General features: G+C 38.4%; 1 protein-coding gene and 1 long non-coding RNA gene across 4 annotated transcripts in view; one reads left to right on the forward strand and one right to left on the reverse strand.

Annotated features, from left to right (window-relative positions):
* The first annotated feature begins 667 nt into the window (after positions 1-667).
* RIPK2 (receptor interacting serine/threonine kinase 2) overlaps positions 668-17,706 on the forward strand; it is a 39,135-nt gene continuing 22,096 nt past the window's right edge. The window contains exons 1-5 of one of the 3 annotated variants that reach the window (XM_033203662.1): positions 1,329-1,465; positions 6,273-6,369; positions 6,540-6,693; positions 9,042-9,197; positions 17,061-17,218. In XM_033203662.1, coding sequence (XP_033059553.1) covers positions 6,658-6,693; positions 9,042-9,197; positions 17,061-17,218 — 350 coding nt within the window. In that variant the 5' untranslated portion in view covers positions 1,329-1,465; positions 6,273-6,369; positions 6,540-6,657. Of the gene's footprint in view, positions 1,466-6,272; positions 6,370-6,539; positions 6,694-9,041; positions 9,198-17,060; positions 17,219-17,706 lie in introns of all 3 variants that reach the window. The other 2 variants (XM_033203661.1, XM_033203663.1) reach the window with 2 other exon arrangements.
* Positions 7,590-10,183, reverse strand: LOC117079639. The gene is made up of 2 exons (XR_004435520.1): positions 9,117-10,183; positions 7,590-7,742 (listed from the first exon to the last, which is right to left on the reverse strand). It is a non-coding gene; the product is annotated as an uncharacterized LOC117079639 (long non-coding RNA).

Consider the following 17,706-nt stretch of genomic DNA (forward strand, 5'->3'; position numbering starts at 1 on the left):
TAATTAAACATCTAGTATGGACTTGGTATTGTATTTAACATTTGCACTCATATCTTACAAAATAGTCACCTAAGTAGAAAGGTGTTCAAAGCAGCAAGATGGAAAAACGTTTGCAGTCTTTTTTGGTTGGCATGAAACACTGACTGCATTCCTCCCAGATTTATAAGAAAGAATTATTTGCAGTCTTACCTGGAGTTAGAGGGATGGACTCTCTCAAGGTTATTTTTCACTCTCTGCATATATATACTTACGGAAGTAAGAAAGAAGAGGGAGAAAGGCAGATCCCACATAACAGCGGTTAAACACCTGAACTTGCTCCACTATGACAGGGTTTATCATCCATCTCTCAGTCCTGAAGTGACTGGAAATATGGAAATTGGAGTCCAGGTAGACAGGTGAGTGTACAACCTCTTAAGTGTGGAGCCCTCGGAATTCACAACACCCCCCAAATCGCTTCCTGCGCAGGCGCAGAGTAGGGAGTGAGTCAGAAAGCAGAACCCCGAGCCCCCTAAGAAAGCCCCCAGCCGGACGCTGCAGCTACCGGGATTGGCAACTTCCGGAAGACCTGTGGCCCAGAGAATCTTGGCGGCCGGTGGTGAGGGTGAGGGTGGGGGGTGAGAGTGGGGGGTGAGGGTCGGGGGGTGAGGGTGGGGGGAGGGGGAGGGGGAGGGGTGGGGTGGGGAGGGGGTTGGCGGCTAACCAATCCGACACCCGCCAGCAGGCTGAAGAGAGGGGCTTCCCATAAGGAAAACTTTCCCAAACCTGGGGGATGGGAAGAGAAGACAAAAGGAGCGCCTCTGGCTCCCTTTCCCACTTCCCGGCCGCCCGCCCCAGCCCTCGGCCTCGGCTGCGCGACCCGGGCGGAGGATCCCGGTCGCAGGCCGAGGCGAGAGCCAGGCGGACGGGCCGCGAGCGGGCTCCCCTCTCCCCGCCTTGCTGTCCGCCGCTGACGTAACCTGCGAAGTTTGGGGAGGGAGGAGCTCGGGCAGCCTGAGCTGGTGGCGGCGCGCGCCGGGGAGGGCCGGCCAGGGCGACGAGAGAGGAAGCTCCTTGGGGCGCTACGGCGTTGGCACCAGTCTCTAGAAAAGAAGTCAGCTCTGGTTCGGAGAGGCAGCGGCTGGCGTGGGCCGCCCGGGGAATGGGCGCCCTCGTGACCTAGTGTCGCGGGGCAAAAAGGGTCTTGCCGGCCTCGCTAGTGCAGGGGCGGATCTGGGCTCCCGAGCGCGGCGGGGGAGCCTTGGGAGCCACCGCAGCAGAGGGCACAATCGGAACCGGCCTGAGCGCCCGGGACCATGAACGGGGAGGCCATCTGCAGCGCCCTGCCCACCATTCCCTACCACAAGCTCGCCGACCTGCGCTACTTGAGCCGCGGCGCCTCGGGCACTGTGTCGTCCGCCCGCCATGCAGACTGGCGCGTCCAGGTGGCGGTGAAGCACCTGCACATCCACACCCCGCTGCTCGACAGGTAGGCAGCCAATGGGCTTCCCGGGAAGAGCCCCCAACTATCCTGCATCCCCTCAAGCACCCTGACAAGCGGGCTCTAGAGCCCAAATGGCAGTGACGGCTTGGGGCCGGCCCCACCTCGTCACCGCTAGGCAGCCCTTCAAGCTTGGGAGGTAGGGAGCGCCGACCCTTGTTCAAGCTCTGGCACGGTAGGGAGCACGGGCTTCTCTGGAGATGCAGCAGTTGCATTCCTCCACGCATCTCTCCATTTCCCTTTCTCTCCTTCCCTCTTACTCCTAAGCGTTCTCTCTCCGTACTCCAAAAATCAGCAATCACTGCTTAACTCTAAACGCCGGGTTTATTGAAATTGGTGTGTGTTTATATATAGTGGGTGTGGGTTTTGCTTGCTTTGTTTTTTCCTTATTTTTGAAATCGGGCTGTAGGGCTGCACTGTCCAGTAGGTAGCCCTTAGCCACAGGTGGGTACTGAGCACTTGAAATGTGCCCGTCCGAATTGAAATGTGACCTAAGTGTAAAATACCAAAGTTTGAATGCTTAGTATTTATTTTTAAAAACTTGTAATATTTTATTAATATTTGTTTATTATATACTGAAATGATAATATTTTTGATATCTTGGATTAAATATGATTAAAATTCATTTTAATGTGTTTTTTTACTTTATGTGGCCATGAGAAAATTTTAAATTGTATGTGGTGGTTTTCACATTATATGTTTATTGGACAGAGCTGCTTTAGAATCTAGGATGTTTTGCTTTTTATTGTTTTTGTTTTGTTTGTGGTTTATTATGTGTTGTCAGGAGCGTTTTATATCAAACTCAATATAATTCAGTTTCTCCCACTCTGTTTCTCTCGCGGGAAGATTGTTAAGTAGAGGAAATGTGTGCTATTTTTGCCACAATAAATTGAACCAAAAGACTGTTAAATGGCCAGAAATTGTAAATGGCTTTCACTTACTGGTTTGTACAGGTTTTAAGGGAAGGTTAGCATTAGTTTCTGTTTTCAGAAGAACATTACAACCGCGTGCCATAGACCTGTAACTGTGTATTAGTCAATGGGTCTGGTCACTAGTCTTGCGTATTTTACTTCCTACATGGATTTAACTAGGCCCAGCATTCAGTTCTTAGTGAGTTAACATCCATGATTACAACATTTTCTTCTCCTCCTCCTATATCTAATGTGAAAATACGTCATCACAGATGCCTGATTGGCCAGAAGCTATGAGTATCCAGTATCAGATAAATTCCTCAGCTTCTGCCCTGCCAAAGTTACTGGATTTTCACCTACCTGTGACTTTTCTTCATTGTCTCTCACTGTCAGGCTTGGATGGCCTAAATGGCACAGGAGATCTGGGACACCTCTAGAGCTTGTTTCCACTTCTTTTCTATCATAATCCAGATTCAGTGATATACAAGGTGTGGTGTCTGTTTACTCTGGGCCTTATATTCTGTGGAGCAAGTGCTGGGCAAGTGTGTATATGTGTCTGTAGTCAACTTTTAAAGGTGGTGGTTGATTAGAGAGGATGGGTATATGTTAGAGCCAGTTATGCAAACACTGTATGGAAATGTAGCACTGATGGACCCAATAGGTATTGAAAAGCCAATTGATCCTCCCACTTTGGGTGCTGCTTCTCAGGATTTTAGTTTATCTAAGCTTTGTATAGTTTGGGGACCAAGAAGTGAAGAGGGAGTTTCTTTCCCATACTCATGAACAATTTTCATAGTCTACAATTCTTCACTGAATTGGGTAGGAAATTCTGTCTTCGAGGAAGCCATAAGACCAGTGAAACACTCGGGCATTACTGCATCGCATTCTTTTTTCCAATGTGTTACTTAAGATCTTATCATTGCAGTATTTATGTAGTCTGAGCATTAGACGAGGCTATGCAGTTGACTCACTGGTGTCTCTTTCCTCACTTATAAAATAGGAATAATAAATACATGTGTGTCTCAGGCTATGGAGAACAATGTTTACATTGTTCTTTGGGATGACCTGAAAGAAAAATAAGTTTATGCAATGTTACATGCCCTTATTTTAATGATTGGTGAATCAGTCTCCATAACCTGACTTCTGTCCGATAAGTGGACCTTCCCCAACAATCTTCCCACCCCCTATGAGTAATTAATCCAATTGGTTGTTCAAATACCCTGTAGATGACATAACTGTTTTGATTAAATTTTTGAGTTAATTTTGGTGATGTGACTATAGAAGCTGTACTTTACGCCTTTATTTTCAAAATATAAAAATCAATTTTTAAAATCTTTTGGCTTTTAAAAAAAATTTCCTACTCACTCAATCTTGCCAAAAATCTATCTTCAAGAACTGTCCTACTATATTCTTTGATCAAGCAGTAGGGTAGAAAGAATGCAGGCTTTAATGTCCCATAATTGCAATTCAAATCTGACGCCAACCCTGCCACTTATTAGTGCGACCATTAGAAAAGTATTAATTTTCCTGAGCCTCAGTGCCCTCATTTATGAAGTGGAGATAATGAAACTATGTTTAGAGGGTGATCTTAGGATGCTAGTGCATGTAAAGTGACTGACGCATAATAGGGTGACAGTGGAAAGAAGAATGTCTCTTAATGGGAGGAGGAAAGAGTGTGTGAAGTATCACTGAGACTTCTGCAGCATGCACTCTCTGTTGTTCTTAGTATCCAGGAATCTTCAGGGTCATCCTCTGTTGTTGGCCCAAATCTCTTGGGGCAAACACAGAACTATTTCCATCTAGGGAATAAACGTTTAATTGAAATGGGTCTCACAAACTGATATAATTGGTTTCCTAGCAGTTGGAGTATTAAGTGATTGAAGGACAGAGAATGAGAGAAGCTTTTCACTTTATGCCTTCTGGTTACTCTTGAATTTTAAGACATATAAATATATGACCTATTCAAAAAATAAATGACCAAGATTCTTTTGCTTTGTTTTTTTGTTTGTTTTTAAAAGCAGTCCATCTTAGTCTGGTCTAGAATGTCTGTTGCTATTCATATTTCAACAGCCATTCATTCAGAGCTTGAGAGGTGTAAGAACTAACTTACCATCATTACTTACCTAATAGGCTTCTCCTGGAAACATTTCTATTTCTGTCATTGCTGCAGCCAACATCCAGTCACCCAGGGTAAAAAAAATAATGACATCTCCCATTCCTTTTCATTTTTTGTTTAACCCCCTACAGTCAGTCACCACAACCCGGGCATTCTATTCACTTAGTGTTTTTCTTTCCATTTCCACTGCTACCTTTGTAGTTTTAAGTTCACGTCTTAACTGGTATTAAAATCTCCTAACACCTGATTTTCAAACTCTACCACTTTCTACTAATCCTACATCTTGTTGCCAAATTAATCATCTTAAAATTTTATTCTACTGTCATTCCCTGACTCAGAAACTTTCAGTCACACCAGGTACGTTGGCACACCCCTGTAGTCCCAGCTACTCAAGAGGCAGAGTAGGGAGGGCCAGTCTGGGCAACACAGCAAGATCTCGTCTGTTAAAAAAAAAAAAAAAAAAAAGTTTCCAGCCTGTATTCTGTATGTAAAAAAAAAGCGTCAAATAAACAAACCATCAGTCACAATTTAGTGACTGCTAAATGAAGTTTCACCACCCTAACCAGGCTTTAAGACTGAGAAATGGCCCTAACCTGTCTTATTCACCTTCACTCCTTTTATATTACATATCCTGATCTGCATTAAACAATTCACAATTTCCCAAATTTAGCCTTCCCTTTAACTTCCTTGAATTCATTTGATACCTACCTATTTGAACATCTAATACATTACTATGTCCAGGGCACTGTTCCAAGTGCTAGGCATATACAGGTTAAAAAGAAAGCACATCCTCTCCTCAAGTGGAGGCCTCATTTGTCTTAGATACCCTCCAGTGTTTAAATTCTGTTCATTCTTATGGTACAGCTGGGATCAAAATCCTACTTTTCTGAAGACTGTAAATGACTCTCCTAACCTCAAATGTACTCTCTTTTCTCTGATTTCCCAATAGCTTCCTTTTATTTTCTCTTTTGGTGGCATTTATTACATTCTGCCTTATATTTTTATTTTACTTAAAAGATTTCTGGGCAACTCAAAGGCAAAGACTATATCTTTTTAATTTATATATTTTCCATAATGCTGAGCATCATTCTTTATCCATAATAAAAGTTAAATGTGGCCAGGCAAGGTGGCTCACACCTGTAATCCCAGCACTTTGGGAGGCTGAAACTGGAGAGTCACTTGAGCCCAGGAGTTTGAGGCCAGCCTGAGCAACATAGTGAGACCTTGTCTCTACAAAAATAAAAAAATAAAAAAATAGGCATGGTTGCATGCCTGTGGGGCTTGCTGGCTGCTGGGGAGGCTAAGGTGGGAGGATGGCTTAAATCCAGGAGTTTGAGGCTGTAGTGAGCAGTGATCACACCACTACACTGTAGCCTGGGTGACAAAGAAAAATAGAAAAAAAAATAGTTAAATATATATTTGTTTTATATATGCATAAGCAAATGAACCTGGGAGCCAGTTACCCCAGCAGTCTATTAATATTATTAAGCATTTACCTGTTCTCAGTGTTCTTTTCCTGAGTTCTGGTATATAATTTATAAATATTATTGACTTTTATGCAGCTATTAAATCTATAACATTTAAATGTTTTAATATTCAGGATATTTGGAAAATGTTTATATGGTATGCAACCATAAAATTTAATATAATATTCTGATAAAACATGTTCATTTGAATACAATGTAAACAATGTAATTAGTTCAAGCACCAATTATTCTAACCTAGATAGACTTTATAAATTTAATACTATGTTCTTTCCCTTTCCTAGGAAAAGTACAATAATAATAACCTGTGTTTAGCACTTTTACCTGTCAGTGGCTTATAGAAGTTATTTTGGTCTCTAAACAGACTTGTGGAATATATAGGGTAGGTATTATTTGTATTTTAAATATGATGAAACTAAGGTGCAGAGAAGTTGCATAATTTACATGAGGTCACATAGTTAATTAATGAAAAAAATCCAGGCTTAATCTTATAGGCATGATAATTGTATATTTTGTATTACTTGAAGTAATTATGCATTTTCTTCTCTTAGTGAAAGAAAGGATGTCTTAAGAGAAGCTGAAATTTTACACAAAGCTAGATTTAGTTACATTCTCCCAATTTTGGGAATTTGCAATGAGCCTGAATTTTTGGGAATAGTTACTGAATACATGCCAAATGGATCATTAAATGAACTCCTACATAGGGTAAGTATTACACATTTTTAGTGGCCATAATTGCCATTTTTACTATTCAAACTATATTTTACTTTGATTTTATATTTGATCAGATTATTTAGGGTTATATAGATGAATCAAAGAATAATGAAAAATTATCACAGGGATAAAATTTTACCTTTTGTGATATTTTTGTGTTGTTTAAAACACTGTGGATTCAGGCCCTGTACTCTAGATTATTTTGCCTGAGTTACCATTCCTAACATTTATACCAAATTCTAGTATTTATATGCATATTACGTGGGTAGAAATGGAAACGATAAACTCTGCACACTGTAAAGTCCACTGTTAAGTGATATTTTATTTTATATTAATAGCAATTTCAAATTCAAATTTAATGTTACTAATACCAGTTTATGAAGTTCTGAATTAGCAGGCCAGATATTAATAAATTATCTGAATACCAGATACATTAGCTTTTCTAATAATAGACAGTGGTATGAGCCATTTACCTTTTTTCCCAAGGTACCAATCACTCTCTCTTTGTGAATCCCATGAGTAAACAAATTCAGGGGTCCTCATTCTCAAAATATATGTATTCATTATTAATATTATCACGAGTCTGTAGTTTCAGTAAATCTTTTTAAACCACTTGGTCCATTTTGTGAGGGTTGGCTTAATTAAAACTGTAATAATCTATAAAATCCAATCAATGGATACTCCTAAATGATAGTGTAACACAATGCCCTGTAAGTGGCCAAGGGAAAGTGGGTGCCACTGTCAGTCAGTCATAGAGTAACTTCCTCTCTGTTTCAGAATACATCACATTCTATTCGTGACTTGTGATCATTTGAAACAAGGATGGAATAAGTAACTGGTGTCAGTCTGTAAGATTTGTATAACTACCACAGCAACCAAGATACAAATATTAATAAATCACAATTTCTCTTTTATTTTTGTTGAGCAATGAATATAAGTAGAAATCTAACATTTTCTTCCCACACCCCAGCAGATACTCTGGCACCCAAATTTGCAGCTCACTGGACATTCTACAGCCTCCCCCGGGGGATTGCTAACTCCTGAAAAAAAAAATCATAAAATATAGAGTGAGCATTTCTCTGCCTTGTCTCTGTGATCACAAGCCTCCATATTACATTATGCTGCAGTGAGGCCTGGTAACTGCTTTAAACTGCGTAATTTTCAGAAAAAGTTACCTTCTTTATAGATTAAAAGATTCAGTTTCTCTAGGGGACAGGGCTCTGTGTGTACCAGAGAAAGTAATGTTCTACATTAGTCTTTTGTGTTTCATTTGGTTTCCTGTATTGCATTATTTAGGGTGGGATTTATCTTGACGTGCCCTCCCCCAACCTTACAAAATTCATTGAAAAAACTCAAGATGTATCATAAACAGTCTAAAATATTTTGAACCACTCCCCCTGCCAGACTGATCACTGAACTATAAGCTGACGCATTTGCAGAAAAACTTCTCAAGATCAGTTTTGTACTTTCAGTAGAAGCAGTCTTTTTCATAGCATTTAGAAAAATGTGGCATGGTGCCTGGTGATTCATTGTTCATCTTCCCAAATTGCCTGATCTTCTGAAGTATGTTCATTCTCCTGGGAAGCTACATTAACTTTTGTGTTCAGAAAACATTTATTTTAAGAAAGCTCAGATGGATGTTGAGTACTATGAAAAATAAAATGTTATGTTTTAAATGTGTCTATACTGTATAGTTTTAGAAACAAAAATGATTGTCCCCTTCCACAAAAACAAATCAAAAGGCTAATTTTATAAGCTGGAATGCAGAAAAATTAATTATATGATTAAATGTATGATAAAGTAGTGCTTAGTCAATAAATATGGTCATAATTTATAACTGATGCAATGATTATAATAATAAAGTCTGATTTTATATTAATAAAATTAAAATAAAAATTTTGAATGAATGGCTTGGTATTTACTAGAAATAAATTGTGTGTAATTTTGTGTGTATTTGTGTGCACTCAAATTACCTGATTAAGACATAGAATGGGGAGGCGGATGTGGGTGTAAAGTATATGACTTTGGCTATGTATAGACACAAAATAATTGAGATCTGTGTCAGTTGAAGAAAGACCCAAAACCATGTAGTTGCATGACCAATATAAACTAAAAGGAAGTACTGATGCTATAAAGTTATCATAATTTTCTCTAGAAAGTGAGGAAAGTAAGACACATAAATGTTAAACCCTATCAAATTGACGCTATTTTATAAAAATGCGCATATATTTTAACCTTAGTTTATACTGTATTTCCTCATGGAATATTTAACTTCTAAGTGTGAAACGTAGTGAAATTTGGACTAATTTTGTTTTGTTTCTTTTCACATATATATGAAGAAAACTGAATATCCTGATGTTGCTTGGCCATTGAGATTTCGCATTCTGCATGAAATTGCCCTTGGTGTAAATTACCTGCACAATATGACTCCTCCTTTACTTCATCATGACTTGAAGACTCAAAATATCCTATTGGACAATGAATTTCATGTTAAGGTAATTACTTTTTTGAAAAGTTTATCTGTTTCCTTATCCTTATAGTTTTAAAAATACTTTTTAGTTATTTCTTCGACCTAGACTGTTTCATATCTCTCCTTAGAGATAGGGACCAATGAATAGTAATTTCCGTAGCCCCTAATTTCTATCTTCTATTCTCCTTCTTACTACTGCAGTTAGGAAGCTATTCCTAGACAGAGAGAGAATTACAATATAAAATACAAAGCCATTATGTTTCTTCATTGAGTTGTCAAGATCACCTTTTTTGTTTTATTTTTTATTTTAAAATTATTATATGTTTATGGGAAGATGGAAAGGTAATAAAGAGGTTTCATGTATCCGTCACCTGGTTTCCCGCATTGTTATGTCACACATAATTATGGTATAATTTTAAGACCAGGAATTTGACATTACTACAATGCGTGTACATAGTACCATTACTTTATCACATGTATAGATTTGTGTAACCACAACAATCAAGGTACAGCACTTCTCATAACATCACCACAAAGATACCACTCATGCTACCTCACCCACTTCCTCTCTACCACAATCTGTACCTCTAACAACCACTAATCTGCTTTCCATCTCTTTAATTTTGTCATTTTGAAAATGCTATATAAGTGTAATCATATAGTATGTGATATTTTGAGATTGGCTCTGTTCACATCACATAATGCTCTTGAGATCCATCTAAGTTGTGCTCGTAACAATAGTTGTTTTTTATTGATAAATAGTATTCCACAGTATAAATGTACCACAGTTAACCATTCAGGAATATTTTGGTTCTTTCCAGTTTGGGGTAATTATTTACAGAGCTGCTGTGAACAAAGCTATATAGGTTTATGAATGAACATTAAGTCTTCATTACTCTGTGATAAATGCCCAAGAATACAAATGCTGGGTCATATGGTGAGGGTGTGTTTAGTTTTTTGTTTGTTTGTTTGTTTGTTTTGATACAGAGTCTCGCTCTGTCGCCCAGGCTGGAGTGCAGTGGCCGGATCTCAGCTCACTGCCAGCTCCGCCTCCCAGGTTTATGCCATTCTCCTGCCTCAGCCTCCCAAGTAGCTGGGACTACAGGCGCCCACCACCACGCCTGGCTAGTTTTTTGTATTTTTTTAGTAGAGACAGAGTTTCACAGTGTTAGCCAGGATGATCTCGATCTCCTGACGTCGTGATCCACCCGTCTTGGCCTCCCAAAGTGCTAGGATTGCAGGCTTGAGCCACTGAGCCCGGTCGGTGTGTTTAGTTTTTAAAGAAAGTATCCAACTATTTTCCAGAGTGGCTGTACCATTTTACATTCCACCAGCAATGTGTGAGAGATCCAGCTATTCCACATCCCCTCCAGCATTTGTTATTATCACTGTTTTCTGTTTAACTGTTGTAATAGATGCATAGTGATATCTCATCTTATATTAATTTGCATTTTCCTAACTGCTAATGATATTGAACACCTTTTTATATGCTAATTTGCCACCCATACGTGGCTTTCAGTGAAATGTCTCTTCATGTCTTAAACTCATTTTCTAAAGGGAGTCCTTGGTTTTCTTACTGTTGAGTTTTGAGAGTTCTGTATATGTTACAGTGGTAGTTCATCAGATATGTAGTTTGCAAATATTTTCTCCCAGTTATAGTTTATCTTTTCATCGTTTTAACTGGGACTTTCACAAAGCAAAAATTTTAATTTTGATGAAGTTCATTTTTTTTCTTTTATGGATCATGCTTTTACTGTCATCTCCAAGCACTTTTCACCAAGTTCTACTTACTGAAGATTTTCTTTTTTGTTATCTTCTATACGTTTTATAATTTTATGTTACATATGTAATCTGTGATCCACCTTGAATTCATTTTTGTGTAAGATGCAGGACTTAAGTGCTGAAGACACTGGCTATTGTGATTTCACAGCTGTTCTATATCTAACTGAGTATAAATAAAAAGTAGTTTTTGAGTATTAATACTAAATGTAACTCACCATATTTTTATATATCATTTTGCTATACTTCTTTTAATAACATATGTAATCAGAAAATTATTGTAAATATAAAAAACGTTCAAAGACATCAGTAATAGAGAAGTTGAAACAACAGGGAAATTAAAATGAGAAATGTGAGAAAAAATAAGTGGGAAAAAGTTTTATTGAAGACACTCCTCTCCCTAGAAGAAAGTGGTAGGGGAAGAGAGAGAGAAGCAAGCTGCTGCCTCAGTATTGCTAAGAAAAAAAGAGACTCATCTATTGCATCAATTATAGAACCATCAAGTAGAAGTACCTTCATGGACACTTAGTTCTCTGAGCCCTCACTGCAACAATCCCTGTCTCCCAAAACAGTTATCCTGTAACAGGGAGTCTTAACATCCTAATTGAATAATTGTGACATTTTCTTAAATGATCAACCAAATTTCCTTCCTGGAGTGCTTCCACCCATTGATCCTACTTCAACTTTTTGTGATAAACAGAATAAATCCAATTTCGTTACTTCAACAGGACAGCCCTTTCAATATTTGAAGATAGCTATGAACTGTCTCCCAACCCCTCACATACAAGTGCATTTTATCCATCTCCCTGATAAATAACCTTAGTTCCTTCAATTCATTTTCTTATTGCATGGATTTTAATCCTTGGTGCTGTGTAGATGCATCTGTTTGTTTAAATCTCTCTTAAATGTTGATCGTCAGCACTGAATACAATACTATTTTTGGTGTGGTTTGATGAATGTAGAATTTAGTGAAAGTGTCATTTCCTTGGCTCTAAATACTTAATAGTTCCTTAACAATTCATCAGCTTTCCAGGGGTAGTCATTATCACATAGTTCAAATTGGGCTTAGTGTCAACAAAAAACCCATAGAGGTTCTTTTTCCCACATACTGTTGCTTAAGCCACCTCTTCTTATGTACTTTACAGAATACTTTCTAGATATGATCTAATTTTATCTTGTTAGATTGGAGCAATTGCTTCAGTCTCTTAAGACCTTTTCAAATGTTATTTCTGTAATCCAAAGGTTTTACGTTTCTCTCCAAGTTTTGTGTGATGCTCAAATTTAATTAGCTAGTTTTTTGTATCTTTAAATCATGATTAAATATGAACCAGTACAGAGCTCAAATCAGAGCTGTATCACATGGCCATAAGGACCTTCATCTGGGTCAATATCTGTCCTTTTGTTAATCCGTGCTTTTGGAGAAGACTCATTCAGTTTGCCTGGAATACTCCTGAAAGTGCTGTTATACAGCCCATATTTCTTCGTTCTGTCCTTAAAAATTTTATGAAAGTCTTTGCTTAACTGCTTTTCTCAGCTATTCTCATGACTTACTCAGTCATCTTCTCCATCCTCATTTTCAGAGTGGCTTTCTCTCACTACCCGCCTAGTTCCTCTCTATTCTTTTACTTTGATTTATGCTTTCTCCATTATATTTTGCACCATCTGACATAATATTTTTTATAAATCTATTTACTGACCATCTCCCCTAGTTAGAATGTATGCTCCATGAAGACAGAAATTTAGTCACTTCATTAACTGCCACATAGCCAGCACATGCCATAAAGAAATATTCAATAATTATTTGCTGAATGAACAAATGTGCGAATTCCTGATCTTCTGTATATACCAGATAGGCCTACTAACTTAGAAGTCTAATATGTTTTTATTAAAGTGCATTAAAATATTTTATAATATACAAACCATTTATACATTTACTCTTTGACAGTATTACTGCTGTCAAGAAAGGAAACCAGGCCAGGAGCGGTGGCTCATGCCTGTAGTCCCAGTACTTTGGGAGGCTGAGGTGGGTGGATCACGAGGTCAGGAGTTCAAGACCATCCTGGCTAACACGGTGAAACCCCATCTCTACTAAAAAATACAAAAAGAATTAGTCAGGCCTGGTGGCGGGTGCCTGTAGTCCCAGCTACTCAGGAGGCTGAGGGAGGAGAATAGCATGAACCCAGGAGGCGGAGCTTGCAGTGAGCGGATATCACGCCACTGCACTCCAGCATAGGTGACAGAGCGAGATCCATCTAAAAAAAAAAGAAGAAACCAAATTGGTCATTCCTTTACTTAATGAATGTTTATGAAGCAACTACTATGTGCTGGGCATTGTGCCAAGCACTTGGGATGTATTACCCAAGATCAGAAATTGACTACTGTTCTGCTATAATTTGTTTTTTGAGAATTTTTGCTGGCCCTTTCATTTTCTATATACTTAGAAAATACCCCTTTTTATAAACTTTTTGAAATTTTTAAGCCAGGTGCTATGGTTTGAATGTGCCCCCTCCAAAATTCATACGTTGCCAATGTGACAGTGAAGAGGTAGGGCCTTTAAGGGGTAATTAGGCCATGAGGAGGGCTTTTCCATCCCTCCTGAATGAGATTAAGAACCAAAAAAAAAAAAAAAAAGCTTCATGCAGCTTTCAGGTAGCTTGCCTTTCTGCCTTCTGCCATTTGAGGAGGCCACAAGCAGGTGCTCACCAGACCAAATGTCAGTGGCTGGATCTTGAATCTCCCAGCCTCCAGAACTGTGAGAACAAATTTATCTTCTTTGTAAATCACCCAGTCTGTGGTATTCTATTATAGCAGCACAAAAGGACTAAGACAGAAGTTGGTACAAGAAAAGTAAGGAGTTTCTATAACAACCATCTAAAAATGTGGAGGTAGCTTTGGAACTACATAATGACATATAGGCTGAAATCATTTTTGAAGTGGATGCCAGAGAAAACCTAGATTGCCATGAAGGGAGCATTAAGGGCAATTCTATTGAGGGCTTTGAAGTGAAGAGCGGGGCTGTAGAGAAACCTTCATTCTTTTAGAGATTACTTGAGTGGTCATCGAGAGAATCTTGCTGGACATATGGACAGTAAAGACTATTCTGACAAAAAGTCTCAGATGGAAAGGAAGAACATAGTATTAGAAACTGGAAGACAAGTCATCCTTGTTGTAAAGTGGCTAAGAACTTACCTGAACGATGTCTGTGTCCTGCGACTTTGTGGAAGACGGAACTTAACATTGAACTAGGATATTTGGCAGAAGAAATTTCCAAGCAACAAAGTGTTCAGAATGCTGGGTGGCATCTGTTAACTGCTTATAGTAAAATGCAAGAAGTAGAAATGACTTAAAGGTGAAATTTATAATCAAATGGGAGTTAAAATATAAAGATTTGGAAAATTCTCAGACTGACTATGTAAAGAATAAAAAATTCTTTTTAGGAGAGAAAAACAAAGAGTGTGGCAAAGTAACTGGTTGATGAAGAAATTAGCATGGATAGAGGGAAGATAGGTGCTACTCATCAAGACAATGGGAGAATGACCCCAGAGGCATTTCAGAGATATTCAAGGCTGCCATGCTTATCATCACAGGGCCAGAGTGTGTGTTCCTTGGTTATTCCAGTTGTGGTTCAAATAGATCCAGATGTGGCTCATGTCACTGCTCCAGAGGGCAGTATGCCTTGGTGGCAACCATGTGGTGCTAATTCTGCAAGCATGCAAAGTGCAAAAGCTGTGAAGGCATGGCTTTCTCCACCTAGATTTTAAAGAGTGCCTTGGAAAAGCTCAGGGCCCAGGCAGAGATCTGCTTCAGGGTGGATCCTTCACAGAGTCCCCACTATAAGGCAGTGCTTAGTGGAGCTAGGTAACAGGGCTACCCCTAGAACCTCAGACCTGTAGAGCCACCGGTGTGCAGCACCAGCCTGGGAAAACCAAAGCATGTGACTTGAATATGTAAGAAATGAAGCGTGGACTATATCTAGCAAAGCCATAGGGGCAGGGCTGCCAAAGGCCTTGGGGTTCCACCTCACCCCAGTGTGTCCAGACAGTAGTACATGGAGTCAAAGAAGATTATCCTCAAGCCTTAAGACTCAGTGTTGTTTGCTCTGTTGTGTTTTAGACTGACTTGGGACCTGTTACTCCCTTTTTCTTTCCTGTTTCTTCCTTTTGGAATGGGAACAGCTATCCTATGCTTGTCCTACCATTTTATTTTGTAAGCACATAACTTACTTGATTTCACAGGCTCACAGCTAGAAAGGAATTTGCCTCAGGATGAATTTCACCTTGAATCTCACCCATATGATGTTTAGATGAGACTTTGGACTTAGGCTTTGAAGTTGATACTAGAACAAGATGAGACTTTTGGGGGCTATTGGGCTGGAACAAATGTATTTTGTATATAACAAGGACATGAATTTTAGGGGAGGCACAGGCAGAATGCTGTGATTTGAATGTGTCCCCTCTAAACTTCAGATGTTGGCAATGTGATACTATTAACAGATGGGACCTTTAAGAGGTGATTAAGCCGTTAGGGCTTCTCCTTTCTAAATGAGATTAAGGCCCTTAAAAAAGAGAGATTTCATGCAGTGTTGGAGGATTGAAACACCAGGGTTTAAGGATAGGCTCCTACAAATATGTCAGACTTATTCTTAGCTTCCTAGGTTGCCTACTTTAGAATACTCCATATATTTCTATAGGTTGCAAATGTTGATTTGCAAAGTCAACATTTTTTTCCCCTTTTTAAAAAATCAGACTGACATTCACTTTTCTGATATCCTATAATACCTCTCCATTTTGTCCCACAAAGAACACTAATAACACTGAGGAGGTATTTGCAAATTATCTGAATAATTTGAAATATATAGTTGTATAACTTTTCAACCTCTTTAGACTTCATTTTCTTCATCTCAGACCAGAAACTATTCTTGATAGAGAAAACAAAAGCAAAGTAATAATGACCTCTACTTTCTTTTTCATCCATCCGTAGTGTATACTTGGTCCTTTTCTGTGAATTCAATTTTAAAAATCTTGATTATTTTTTTTTTTTTCTTAAATTTACTCTTTTATTGTAGCAAATGAATGGAAGATTCATTTATTCTACCCCTCCTTTTTGGGGATGGAGGCCATAATTTTTTTTGTCTCAAATTCATCTAAATGCTAATAAAAATTACATATTTTGTTAAAATCAGTAAAAAATATAGGAGGTAAACAATGGAAACAAATGATGTGCTGCATGGAGCTCATTTCACTCTGCTGAATTCTAAAGTATGCAGTAAAATGTTCTAAGTAATTTAAATGTCTTTAAGGATTTCCCATACTCCCTTGTCAATTAAATATTATTTCTGTTCTTACATTTTGTCTTACTTTTTTTAAAATAAAGTAAAAAATAAGGAAGCTTTTAAATATTTAGTTATAAGATACTGTATAATATGTGCACAAGATTTACAATTCAAGCAAAACTGTACAGGACATATCAAAGGCACAGAATATTGTCACTGATAATTCTTTAGACACCTATTATATTGGATATAAATATGCTTTATATGCAATTATACTGTTTCTATGAAATACTTCATTTAGTGATCAGCATAAAAATGTGTAATAATTATCTTTACAATTTTGAGATTTTGCTTATTTCGTAATTTAAGAATGTTACCTTTAGGGCATTATGAATACAACTGTATAAACCAGAATTATAAACAATGACCAGTGACAACTGCATGAGATGTGAGTAGACTTGGCAGCTCTGTGAGATGTAGAAAGCACATGGTACCAAGCTATATGTCATGAAAAGGTGTGCAAGGTACACACTCATTGAGAATAACAGACAAAAAATGTCTCTCTTTAATTTTCAAAAATTAATTTCTCTTTTGAAATTTGTAATGTTATATTAAACTTTAAGTCAGTATGTATTGCTTCTAGAGTTATTTGGCTCAGCACTATGAAATTTAATTTTGTAAAAAGTTGGTGGAATATATAGAAATAAAATATTAAAATATATTACATTTTCTCTGGTTTGATATCTAAATACGGTGAATATACACAAAGATAGTTGACTTTTGGACTTTTTAAAGAGGAAATTTCTTAGTTCAATTATTTGCTCTTTTCCCTTACAGATTGCAGATTTTGGTTTATCAAAATGGCGCATGATGTCCCTCTCACAATCACGAAGTAGCAAATCTGCACCAGAAGGAGGGACAATTATTTATATGCCACCTGAAAACTATGAACCTGGACAAAAATCAAGGGCCAGTATCAAGCACGATATATATAGGTATAATAAGGTTGCTTTTTCTCAGTTAACCTTGTCTCAGACACAAAATTTGTCAACCAGAATTTTGAAGCTAAATTTTAAACTGTGATTTTTTTTTTTTTTTTTCTGAGACGGAGTCTCGCTCTGTCGCCCAGGCTGGAGTGCAGTGGCCGGATCTCAGCTCACTGCAAGCTCCGCCTCCCGGGTTCACGCCATTCTCCTGCCTCAGCCTCCCGAGTAGCTGGGACTACAGGCGCCCGCCACCTCGTCCAGCTAATTTTTTTTTTTTTGTATTTTTAGTACAGACGGGGTTTCACCGTGTTAGCCAGGATGGTCTCGATCTCCTGACCTCGTGATCCGCCCGTCTCGGCCTCCCAAAGTGCTGGGATTACAGGCTTGAGCCACCGTGCCCGGCCTAAACTGTGATTTTTATTCTTCTCTCATAATTGTGGTGAAAATAAACTTGAGGCCATGGTGATTAATATTTTTCAAATTAAAGAAATGTAATG

The sequence above is a fragment of the Trachypithecus francoisi genome, unplaced genomic scaffold (assembly GCF_009764315.1).
Source record: "Trachypithecus francoisi isolate TF-2019V2 unplaced genomic scaffold, Tfra_2.0 Lachesis_group7, whole genome shotgun sequence".
Taxonomy (NCBI): Eukaryota; Metazoa; Chordata; class Mammalia; order Primates; family Cercopithecidae; genus Trachypithecus; species Trachypithecus francoisi.